General features: G+C 41.7%; 1 protein-coding gene across 1 annotated transcript in view; it reads left to right on the top strand.

Moving 5' to 3' along the window:
- Nucleotides 1–12,498, top strand: part of KAT14 (lysine acetyltransferase 14) — a 45,274-nt gene that overhangs the window by 20,196 nt on the left and 12,580 nt on the right. Inside the window, exon 6 of the mRNA XM_030826136.1 lies at nt 57–625. Coding sequence (XP_030681996.1) covers nt 57–625 — 569 coding nt within the window. The remainder of the gene's footprint in view (nt 1–56; nt 626–12,498) is intronic.

The following is a 12,498-nucleotide window of genomic DNA, read 5'->3' as shown; positions in this document are numbered from 1 at the left end:
TGCTCTGCATTTCTTCCTTCCTATGTCTTGATGACACTGTTTTGTACTCTGCACAGATGATGATGAGATGGAAGGCGATGGAGTCATAGACCCAGGGATGGAGTACGTCCCACCCCCTGCTGGGTCAGTAGCTTCTGGGCCAGTGATTGGGGGCAGAAAGAAGGTCAGAGGCCCTGAACAGATAAAGCAGGAGGTAGAGAGTGAGGAGGAAAAACCCGACAGGATGGATATTGACAGTGAAGACACAGATTCAAACACGTCTTTGCAAACAAGGGCTAGAGAAAAGAGGAAGCCTCAGCTGGAGAAGGACACAAAGCTGAAAGAGCCCAAGTATACTCCCGTGAGCATCTACGAGGAAAAGCTGCTGCTCAAGAGGCTAGAAGCTTGTCCCGGTGCTGTTGCCATGACTCCGGAAGCTCGGAGACTGAAACGCAAACTGATTGTCAGACAAGCGAAAAGGGATAGGGGATTACCACTTTTTGACTTGGATCAAGTTGTTAATGCTGCTCTTCTGTTAGTTGATGGGATTTATGGAGCCAAAGAAGGAGGAGTTTCCAGACTTCCAGCTGGACAAGCCACGTACAGAACTACCTGTCAGGACTTCAGAATCCTTGACCGATACCAGGTGAATGCAAGCACTTGCTGTAAAGCCAGTGGGGGGCAGGAGTGGAGGTGGGGCAGGCAGCACCAGGCATTGGACATGGTTATGCTGTGATCTTTTTTTTTATTTTTTTTATTTTTTTAATTTTTTTTTTTTGAGACAGAGTCTAGCTGTCGCCCAGGCTGGAGTGCAGTGGCGCGATCTCGGCTCACTGCAGGCTCCGCCCCCCGGGTTTCACGCCATTCTCCTGCCTCAGCCTCCGGAGTAGCTGGGACTACAGGCGCCCGCCACCTCGCCCAGCTAATTTTTTGTATTTTTTAGTAGAGATGGGATTTCACCGTGTTAGCCAGGATGGTCTCGATCTCCTGACCTCGTGATCCGCCCGCCTTGGCCTCCCAAAGTGCTGGGATTACAGGCGTGAGCCACCGCGCCCGGCCTATGCTGTGATCTTTTAAATCCTGAGTCATTTGGGAAGAGAAAAGTAAAGTGCAAGGGAAAAAAATACAAAAATCCCTGGGCTTTATTTTTCAGAATTGTTCATTATAAGTACACCTGAATACATCTGAGTTTTTCTTTTCCTTTGGGCATTCAAACATAACCTATAAGTTTTCTTCATCCGTCCCTCTCTCTCTCTCTCTCTGAGGATAGCTATACCTGGTTTGTGTCATAGCTTTGACAAATTTGTTGAGGCCATGACAGTGTCTCGGACACTGTGCTGCACAGGATCTGAAGGTGTGTAGACATCTGCATAGGACAAAATGAAGAAATAGCAGCCAAGGGATCAGTGTGGTATCAGCGTGGTATCAGTGTTGCTCAAAGGATGGTCGGTGGAACTCTAATTTTGTGGATGCTTCTGGGAACAATTAATTCCACTTAGAACTACCTGCATATACTCTCCCACTGGGAGGAACAAGAGGCCTTATTTCCCTATATCTTTGCCAGCACTTCACACTAACCAGCCTTTAAGTTTTGCTAATTGGCTGGCTGTAAAGTGAAATCTTGTTTTTTATTTACATTTCTTTGGTTACAGGTGAGGTTAAATTTCCTGGTTGTTTCTTTGTGAATTGCCTGTTTGGAGTCTGCATGTTTTTCTCTCTTCTTCTCTGGAAGCTAGTGGGATCTGCTCTTTGCTGGTGTTCTGGTATTATTCAGTGATGTGCCATATGTAGGGCTTATGTCTTTCCTTGTGCTGGACATGTGGTGTGTGGGCCCTTTCAATTTGAAACTTTCTTTCCTGAGTATGGAAAAGTCTTGATTTCCTATCTTCTATTTTTTCTGTTCTCTCATTTTAGAACTCCCCATTATTTGGATATTGGACCCTGTAGAAAAAAAGTTGGCAAACTTTGTCTGTAAAGAAATAACTATTTCTGCCAGATAGTAATTATTTTAGGCTTTGCCGGCCACAAAATCTCATTCGGAACTCCTCAACTCTGCTGTTGTGATTGGAGAGCCATAGTGAATGAGTGTGGCTGTGTTCCAGTAAAACTTTATCTACTGAAATGGGCAGTGGGCTGGATTTAGCCTGGGGGCTATAGTTTACCAAGATCCCTACTCCAGATAGATCCTCTTTTCTTTTTTCTCCTAATTCCCATCTTTCCTGGGAAGCACAGTATTAACTGGCCTGCATACCAGGAGCCAAGTCGGGAGGGCCCAGGAGCCCATCGTTTAGGAGGTAAACTGACTCTCCCTGTCTTCGGTACAGTACTCCCACCCTTGGCTTCCTGTGTCCAGAATCTCCCTCTTGAGCCTCTCCAGTCTTCTGCCTGTGAAGGGAAAGATCATTTCCTAGATGTGGGCAATATAATTACTATAGGGGTATAATTGGAGGCTTTAACCTCTTAAAGAGCCTCTCAATCCATAGTCATAGCCCCCAGGCTCTAAGCCTGATGCCTTAGGTGACTGCACTTCCCTGAGGCTGTGTTTTGTAAATCACCCTGCTTAGCTTCACCACTGGCTTAGGTATTGGCTTTCTTTGGTCTGTTAAGTCATTTGCTGCTTGTTCATATGCTTTTGTTAGTCATCTATTCACTTGTTCTTTTTTTTTTTTTTTTTTTGAGACATGGTCTGTCTCTGTCACGCAGGTTGGCATGTAGTGGCACAACCACAGCTCACTGCAGCCCCGAACTCTCAGGCTCAAGCAATTCTCCCACCTCAGCTTCCCAAGTAGCTGGTACTGTAGGCACACACTACCACACTCGGCTAATTTTTTTTTTTTTTTTAATTTTTATTTTTAGTAGAGACAGGGTCTTACTATCTTGCCCAGACTGGTCTCGAACTCCTGGGCTCAAGTGATCGCCTCAGCCTCCCAAAGTGCTGGGATTACAGGCATGAGCCACTGCGCCTGGCCAATATTCACCTGTTCTTTGTTCTTATTCTTGTGGGCCTGTCTGTTTAGTGCCTATACTTAATTTTTCAAATTGTAAGATGTGTCATACAGATAGAAGGCAGCATAGAAATATGGTATAGTTTAGATATTAATAAAATAAATGCCCATGTATTCATCTCCTGGATAAAGAGTACTGTAAACTCCTTAGAAGTCTCTTGTGTACTTTCTGTTCCCCCAGAGGAAGCCACTTTGACTTATAGTGTTAATTATTCATTTGCTTTTTAAATGTATATGTCTCTAAACGATATACTTTCAGTTTAAAAAAATACTGAGTAGCAAGCATAAATCTAGCTGTGTAAGGAAACTGCCACTATTAGATGAGGTTTCCTGGAGAGGATAAGCTAAATGGTTATTCTGGGTCATTGTTGTGGACTGAATTGTGTCCCCCTAAAGCATATGTTGAAGTCCCAACCCTGGTACCTATGAATGCAACCTTATCTGGAAATAGGCCCTTTACAGATAATAATTAGCCAGGACCACCAAGGATTGTCGGCAGCACCAGGAGCTAAGAGAAGGGCACAGAAGAAATTCTTCCCTAGTGCGTACCCAAGAGAACATAGCCCTGCCCACACTGTGACTTCTAGAACTGTGAGACAATAAATTCCTGTTGTTTTAAGCCACCCAGTTTGTGGTGCTTTGTTCCTACAGCCCTGGGAAACTAATACTTACAGTGATGTTCTGGCTTCAGCTACCATGAACCCCTTCTGGGGAAGTCACTGGCCAAGGTCACTAGGGAATCCTGGGAAACATGAGGCTCACCATAGTGTATGCATCAGCCAGGGCTGTGATGTATACCAGAGATGCGGCAGAATCTGGGCAGAGGAAGTGGGATCCTCTGTATTTCCTGCCTGAGCTGACAGCTTTCTTCCAGCTTGCAGAAGGTCAAAGCAGTTATTTGTGGAGTGAGCATCATCAGCTGGTCCTTGGGGTGGGCATGGGTGGTGTACAGGAGGCTCACCCGTACGTGGTAAAGACAAGCTGAGCATAGATAAGATTCTGGGCCACGACACCCTAGGTTTAAAAGATGGTCAGTGGCAGCAAGGACTTAAGGATGATAGCCTCAGTATGTGTTAGAAATACCAAAATTGTTAGAAATAGATAATCGGTGCTGCGAAGAAAAGTCAGCACAGAGACAAAAGGTATCTCAGCAAGGCCATCTTTACTTTCTGTAGAAAGGGTGCTCAATCACAGATGGAACAAAGGCGAGAGCACACTTGAACAAAGGAAAAGCAGACATATTTATCCCTTACTGCTGTGTCCTGCATCCATTGGCTGGAGCGGGACCTCACAATCTTAAACTGATACCCGATTTGCTAACAGCCTAAAACTTTCCTAAATAGGTAAGTGCAGGGAAGAACAAAGAAGTTGCTTACAAAAGGTTTAAGGAAGCAATAACATTTCCAAATAAGGAAGGGGCATAGACTGTGGGCTGGAATGTGCCTGTGAGCATGTCCAACGGTTACATAGGATAGGGCTTAACAAAGAGTTATTAGCACAAGGCAAGGAGGCTTGAAGAAAGTCTTTAAAAGAAACTATTATTTTCAACACTTATGATTTATTCTTTAACAAGAAGGAAAACTTCGAAGAGGAAACTTTCTACTTTCTACAGTATGTCTGCCCCTTGGGTCACACTTGTTCACCCTTTTGTTGTGAAACTCAGCAGAGGTGCTGGGATCTCCCCTCACTGGAGATTCTTTTGCCCTCCTCTGTATTTGATCTCCTGTTTCCTGTGGCCCATCTTTACCTTGTTATAGGTTTATTCCCTTGTTCTTAATGGCTTCCTGAGAAAAGCTGCATGGGAAGTAAAATTTGAGACCAACATACTGAAAAGACCTTGATTAAGTGAGGTTGAACCTGGAATTCCATACACAGCCACATTGTCTAGGTGAGACCTCTGTTGAGGACCACTGCACTTCCTTTAGGTCTTTTCTTTGAAGCTAGTCAGAGTCCCCAGAGAATAATCTTCTGGGCTCAGGATGCTGGTTGCCAAGTTGGGGAAGAGGGACCTTAGCATTCAGCTTGTCAGGCACTCACACCTCAGCCCTCCATCTGGATCTCCTGTTACTTCTCTAGAGATCAGACCTCCTGGCTTCTGGGGGAGGGCAGCCACCCGGCAAGAGGGAGTGGAAGGATCTGGGGATTATACTGCTTTCCACATGGTGTTTGCCTGCTCCTTATTTTATTGTCCCATTTGGTCCCAGTTCCAGAGGAATCTGCTGCTGCTGCCTGGATTTTAGCGGGTTCTGCAGTATAGATTGGGTTAGTTCTCATTTAGCCTACCCAAAGCCACTTCGGGATTTTGGTGTTAAATCAATTACTATTTGTCCATCTGTTTACCAGTTACTATTCTAATTAAGTCAGCTTCTGTAGTTTTAGTGGGATTTCGGAAAGTAGTAAAGCTTTATATGCTTGTGTTTTAACCCGGTCTTAACTTGGAATTTTAGTATAAATTTTAATGTATTTACACAGGGAGTGGCTGTAAATGCATTTATTCAATCCATATTCTTGTTTTATATTTATTCTTTGAATGTATTCGTAGCTATAAATTTCTCAATAAGTGCTGCTTTAGCTGTGATTCTTGACTTTTGAAATGATGTGATTTTATTTCCAATCAGTACTTGGCATTTTGTTATTTTTCTCATTATTTCCTCTATAACCCAAAGGTTATTTAGTTCTGTTTTTTAGTTTTCAGATATATGAGAATTTTAAGCTATGTTTTGGTAATTGATGTGATTTCTAATGTTGTATTATGATCAGACAAAATAGTCTATGTGATGTTGATTCTGTACCATAAAGAAAGTTATACATTCTATTTTTATTCTTTTTACAAGTCCTAACTTGATACATTTATTTTTCCTTATTCTTTTTTTAATATCATGTGGTTGTCCCCCCAAACAAAAAAGTACATTTTCATGCACTCATCTCTTTTTTCTTTTGCATTGCTTATTTAAATAACATAAATCTTTACTAAATTATTCACTCGTCCTATTGTTTCTTTCTAGGTTAATTTCTTGCTGGACTGCTTTCTCTAACAGTTCTTTAAAAATATGGGCTTTTTGAGGTTAATTTTGAAAACTTATACGACTAAGAATATCTTCATTTCACTTTTTCATTTAAATGATAGCAGTCATATAAAATTGTTATTTTGTTTTTTCCGTTGATATTTTGAAATTATGACTTCATTATCATCTTACATACAGTGTCACTCCTGAGAACCCCGGTATTGATAAGAAATAGAAATTTTTGACTGGGCGCAGTGGCTCATGCCTGTAAGCACTTTGGGAGGCCGAGGCAGGCAGATCACTTGAGGCCAGGAATTTGAGACCAGCCTGGACAATATGGTGAAACCCAGTCTCTACTAAAAATAAAAAAATTAGCCAGGCCTGATGGCGCATGCCTATAATCCCAGCTGCTTGGGAGGCTGAGGCTTGAGAATCACTTGAATCAGGGAGGTGGAGGTTACAGTGAGCTGAGATCATGCCACTGCACTCCAGCCTGGGTGATTGGGCGAGATTCTCTCTCAAAAAAAAAAAAAAAAAAAAAAAAAAAAATTTGTTTCTCATCAATTAAGTGGCCTCCTTGTTTTATTCTCCCATCTCCTAAAACTTTCAGAATTTTCTCTTTGTTTTTTATCTTTAATTAATGCATGTTAACTGTCTTTTATTTTCTCTTTTTAAAGCTTTGTTTTCTTTTTTCTATTTTTTTATTTTCCAGCATATCCAAAACATAGAAATTGTGTTTGTTCTCATTTGTCTTACTTCACAACTCTTGTTCTTTTGGTCAGAGGTATTTTATGTGCTTCTTGGCATTTATTCTGCTTGGTGTTTGCTGAGCTTCCTGAATGTGTGGTTTGGTGTCTGACATTAAATTGGGGATATTCTCAGTCATTATTGCTTCAAATATTTCTTCTGTTCCTTTCTGTCTTCTGGTATTCGCAGTGTGTGTTTATTACACCTTTTGTAGTTTTCCACAGTTCTCGGATAGTCTGTTTTTTCTTTTTTTCATCTTTTTTGTCGTCGCTTTTCAGTTTTGGAAGTTTTTACTGACAAATCCTCAAGTTCAGAGATTCTTTACTCAGCCTTGTCCAGTCTACAAATAAGCCCATCATCAAAGGCAACCTTTATATTGGTTACAGTGTTTTTTATCTCCAGCATTTCTTTTTGATTCATTTTCAGAGTTTTCATCTCTTTAATTGCCCATCTGTTCTTGCATATTGTGTACTTTGTCCATTAAGCCCTTAACATATTAAACATATTATAGGCATACCTTGTTTTATTCACATTGCTGTATTGCACTTCACAGATACTGCATTTTGTACAAATGGAAGGTTTGTGACAATCTTATGTTGAGCAAGTCTGTTGGCACCATTTTTCTAGCAGTGTGTGCTTACTTTCTGTGTCTCACGTTTTGGTAGTTTTTGCATTACTTCCCAACTTTTTCATTATTATTATATCTTATGGTGATCTGTGATCAGTGAACTTTGATGTTACTATTGTAATTGTTTTGGAGCACCATGAACCACACCCGTATGAGACAATGAACTTAACGGTAAATGTGTGTTTTCTGACTGTTGCACTAACCAGCTGTTCCCCATGTTTCTCCCTCTCCTTGGGGCTCCCTGTTCCCTGAGACAACAATATTGGAATTAGGTCAGTTAACCCTATAATGGCCTTTAAGTGTTCAAGTAAAAGGAAGAGTTATACTTCTCTCACTTTAAATAAAAAACTAGAAATGATTAAGTTTAGGGAGGAAAGCATTTCAAAAGCAGAGGTAGGCCGAAAGCTAGGCCTCTTGTGCCAAACAGTTAGCCAAGGTGTGAATGCAAAGGAAAAGTTCTTGAAGGTCATTAAAGGTGCTACTCCAGTGAGTGCACGACTGATAAAAAATCGAAGTAGCCTTATTGCTGATATGGAGAAAGTTTGAGTGGTCTGGATAGAAGATCAAACCAGCCACAGTATTCCCTTAAGCCAAAGCCTAATCCAGAGTAAGGCCTTAACTCTTGAATTCTGTAAAGGCTTGGAGAAGGGAGGAAGCTACGGAAGAAAAGTTGGAAGCTAGCAGAGGTTGGTTCATGAGGTTTAGGAAAGAAGTCAGCTCTATAACACAAAAGAGTGCAAGTTAAAGCAGCATTTGCTAATGTAGAAGCAGCAACACGTTATCTAGAAGACCTAGCTAAGATCATTGATGGAAGTGGCTACACTAAGCAAGAGGTTCACTGTAGATGAAACAAACAGCCTTCTATTTGAAGAAGATGCCACCTAGGACTTTCGTAGTTAGAGAGAAGTCAGTGCCTAGCTTCAGAGCTTCAAAGGGCAAGCCAACTGTCTTGTTAGGGGCTAATGCAACTGGTGACTTTCAGTTGGAGCCAATGATTATTTACTCTTCCAAAAATGTTAGGGCCCTTATAAATTACCCTGAATCTACCCTGGCTGTGCTCTATAAATATAGCAGCAAAGCTTGGATGATAGCATATCTGTTTACAGCATGGTTTACTGAATATTCTAAGCCCACTATTGAAAGCTACTACTCAGAGAAAAAGATTATTTTCTTTTTTTTTTTTTTTTTTTTTTTTTTTTGAGACGGAGTCTCACTCTGTCGCCCAGGCTAGAGTGCAGTGGTGCGATCTCGGCTCACTGCAAGCTCTACCTCCCGGGTTCACGCCATTCTCCTGCCTCAGCCTCCCGAGTAGCTGGGACTACAGGCGCCCGCCACCACGCCCAGCTTATTTTTTGTATTTTTTTTAGTAGAGACAGGGTTTCACCGTGTTAGCCAGGAGGGCCTCGATCTCCTGACCTTGTGATCCACCCGCCTCGGCCTCCCAAAGTGCTGGGATTACAGGCGTGAGCCACTGCGCCCAGCCTGAGAAAGATTATTTTCAAACAATTACTGCTCATTGACAATGTACCTGGTCACCCAAGAGTTCTGATGGAGAGGTATAAGATTAGTATTATTTTCATGCCTGCTAAAACAACATCCATTCTGTAACCCATGGATCAAGGAGTAATTTTGACTTTCAAGTCTTACCACTTAAGACTTTTTGTAAGGCTATTGCTATTTTAGATATAGTGATTCCTCTGATGGATCTGGGCAAAGACATTGAAAACCTTCTGGAAAGGATTCACCATTCTAGATGCATTAAGAACATTTGTGATTCATGGGAGGAATCAAAATTTCAACATTTACAGGAGTTTGGAAGAAGTTGATTCCAAGCCTCATGGATGACTTTTGAGGGGTTCAAGACTTCAGTGGAAGAAGTCACTGTGGATGTGGAAAGAGCAAGAGAACTAGAATTAGAAGTGGAGCCTGAAGATGTGACCGATAAATGTCATGATAAAACTTGAATGGATAAGGGTTGCTTCTTATGGATGAGCAAAGGAAGTGGTTTTTTGAGATGCTATCTACTCCTGCTAAAGATGCTATGAAAATTGTTGAAATTTCACAACAAAAGATTTAGAATATTGCATAAACTTAGTTGATAAGTTAGTGGCACAGTGACTCAGATTTTGAAAGAAGTTATGTTGTGGGTGAAATGCTATCAAACAGTATCACATGGCCAGGCACAGTGGCTCACGCCTGTAATCCCAGCACTTTGGGAGGCCGAGGCAGGCAGATCACCTGAGGTCAGGAGTTTGAGACCAGCCTGGCCAACATAGTGAAACCCTGTCTCTACTGAAAATACAAAAATTAGCCAGGCTGTAGTCCCAGCTACTTGGGAGGCTGAGGCAGGAGAATCGCTTGAATCTGGGAGGTGGAGGTTTCAGTTAGCTGCGATCGTACCCCTGCACTCCAGCCTAGGCAACAGGGCAAGACTCTGTCTCAAAAAAAACCAATATCTTTTGTGAAAGGAAGAGCAGGTCAATGTGGCATACTTCATTGTTGTCTTATTTTAAGAAATTACCCCAGCCATCCCAACCTTCAGCAGCCACCACCACCCTGATCAGTTGGCAACCATCAATATTGAGGCAAGAGCCTCTACCAATAAAATGATTGACTCACTGAAGGCTCAGATGATAATTGGCATTTTTTAACAATAAAGTATTTAAAATTAAGTCATACATTTTTTTCTTAGACATAATGCTGTTATTGCACACAACAACAATATAGTGTCAACTTTTTTTTTTTTTATTTGAGATAGAGTCTCACTCTGTCACCCAGGCTGGAGTGCAGTGGTGTGATCTCGGCTCACTGCAGCCTCCGCCTCCTGGGTTCAAGCGATTCTTCTGCCTCAGCCTCCTGAGTAGCTGGGACTAAAGGTGCATGCCACCACGCCCAGCTAATTTTTGTATTTTTAGTAGAGATGGGATTTCACCACATTGGCCAGGCTGGTCTTGAACTCCTGACCTTGTGATCCGCCCGCCTCGGCCTCCCAAAGTGCTGGGATTACAGGTGTGAGCCACTACGCCTGGCCCCCTTTTTTTTTTTTTTTTTTTTTTTTTTGAGACAGTGTCTCGCTGTCACCCAGACTGGAGTGTAGTGGCACAATCATGGCTCACTGTGGCTGTCAGTTGACTTCCTGGGCTCATGCAGTCCTCCCACTTCGGCCTCCCAATGTGCTGGTATTACAGGCATGAGCCACCACACCCGGCCTTAAACATAATTTTTATATGCACTGGGACACCAAAAACTTGTGCAGCTTGCTTTATTATGACATTCACTTTACTGCAGTGGTCTGGCACTGATCCTGCAACGTCTCTGAGGTGTGCGTATATTTTAAATTCCCAGTCCAGTAGTTGTAACATCTTTGCCATATCTCAGTCTGGTTCTGATGTTTGTTCTGTTTCTTCAAGCTGTGTTTTTTTGCCTTTATACCTTGTAATTTTTTGTTGAAAGCCAAAGATGATGTTCTGGGTAAGAGGAGCTGTGATAAGTAGGCTGTTGGAAATGTGGGAGGTGTGGGCAGGGAAAGCCCTCTATAGCTCTGTGAGTAGTTCTCAGTCTTTTTTGAGCCTGTGCTCTGGGCTGTGGACTAAAAGTGCTTCTCAGTTTTCTGTCTGGTCAGCTGGGACAGGATGGCTAGAGGGTGTGAAGTTAGGTATTTCTCTTCCCCCAGGTGAGTTAGGCTCTGATTAAATCCCAATAGGTTAGGCTCTGATAAAAATAACTTCTCCTGAGGGCAGGTGTTACTAAGAACACAATGCTGTGTTTTATTTTAAGATGGTTCCTTTTCCCCTTCTCCATCTGGAATCAAGAGGGGAGTTTTCTTTGATATTCACTGTGAGAACCTGGTCCAACTTCTGGAGGTAAACCTTGTGGAGTGGAGTTTTTATCCTTAGACTTGTCCGCATTGAGCCTTCAGCAATTTTCAGTTCTTCAGGGCTTTCCCGCCCTGATGCTGGTTCCCACAGAGGCTCTGCTCCCATGTGCTGTGATTCTCTTTCTCTCCAGATTTGAGGGCAGTGGTTTGCCTTGTTATCTCATGTCTTTTACAGATCTACAAGAGTTCTTGATTTTTCACTTTGTTCAGTGGTTTACTTGTTAGACTGGAGGAATGACTTCTAAGCTTCTTGCCTGCCAGACTGGAAACCAGAAGTCCTTGGATATGCTGCTGTGATCTAGGAATTCCCCATTATTGGTTCTTTAAATATGTTCCTCCTTTATCTTTTCCTCTTCTGGACTCTGAATATGGATGTTAACACCATTACTTCTTTTTTTTTTTTTTCTTTTCTTTTGCTTTTTAAACAAAATCCTTAGCCGGTCCCTGACATCATTTGTTGAGTGCTTTATTTCAGTGATCATGTGTTTAATATCTGGTAATGAATAAGAGATGCTTCATAACTACTCATTCCTGCTTCCAGGCTCCTCCATTACCTTGGAGGCTATTTCTTATGCTTTTACTTCCGTAACAGCTTTATTAAGCTTATACCTTATACCTTACAATTCACCTATTTAAAGTGTACAGTTGACGGGTTCCTAATATATTCACAAAGTTGAACCATAATCAATTTTAGAACATTTTGTTAACCCAGAAAGAAGCCCTGAACCCTTTAGCTGTTACTACCCAAAACTCCCTATTCCTACTGCCCATCAATTGACTTTCTGCCTCTGTAGATTTATGTACTCTGGACATTTCACATAAATGGAGTCATATAATATGTGGCCTTTGGTGAACACTTTCTTTCACTTAGCATAATGTTTTCAAGATTCATCCATATTGTAACATATATTAGTATTCCTAAATATGGCTTAATATTCCGTTGTATGGATAGACCACATTTGGTTTATCCATTCATCAGTTGATGGACTTTTGGGTTGTTTCTACCTTTCGACTATGAACATAAATACTGCTTTGAACATATGTATACAAGTTTTTGTGTGGACACATTTTTATTTCTCTGGGTGTAGATCTAGGAGTGGAATTGCTGGGTCAAATGTAACTCTATGTTTAACTTTTTGAAGAATTGCTAGACTGTCTTCCAAAGTGGCTGTGCCATTTTACATTCCCACCAAGCAGGGTATGAAGATTCTGATTTCTCCACACATGCTTGCCATATTGTTGTTGTCTGTCTTTTGT

The sequence above is a fragment of the Nomascus leucogenys genome, chromosome 13 (assembly GCF_006542625.1).
Source record: "Nomascus leucogenys isolate Asia chromosome 13, Asia_NLE_v1, whole genome shotgun sequence".
Taxonomy (NCBI): Eukaryota; Metazoa; Chordata; class Mammalia; order Primates; family Hylobatidae; genus Nomascus; species Nomascus leucogenys.
The sequence above is the reverse complement of the archived record's forward strand: the minus strand, read 5'-3'. Positions and strand labels throughout refer to the sequence as shown.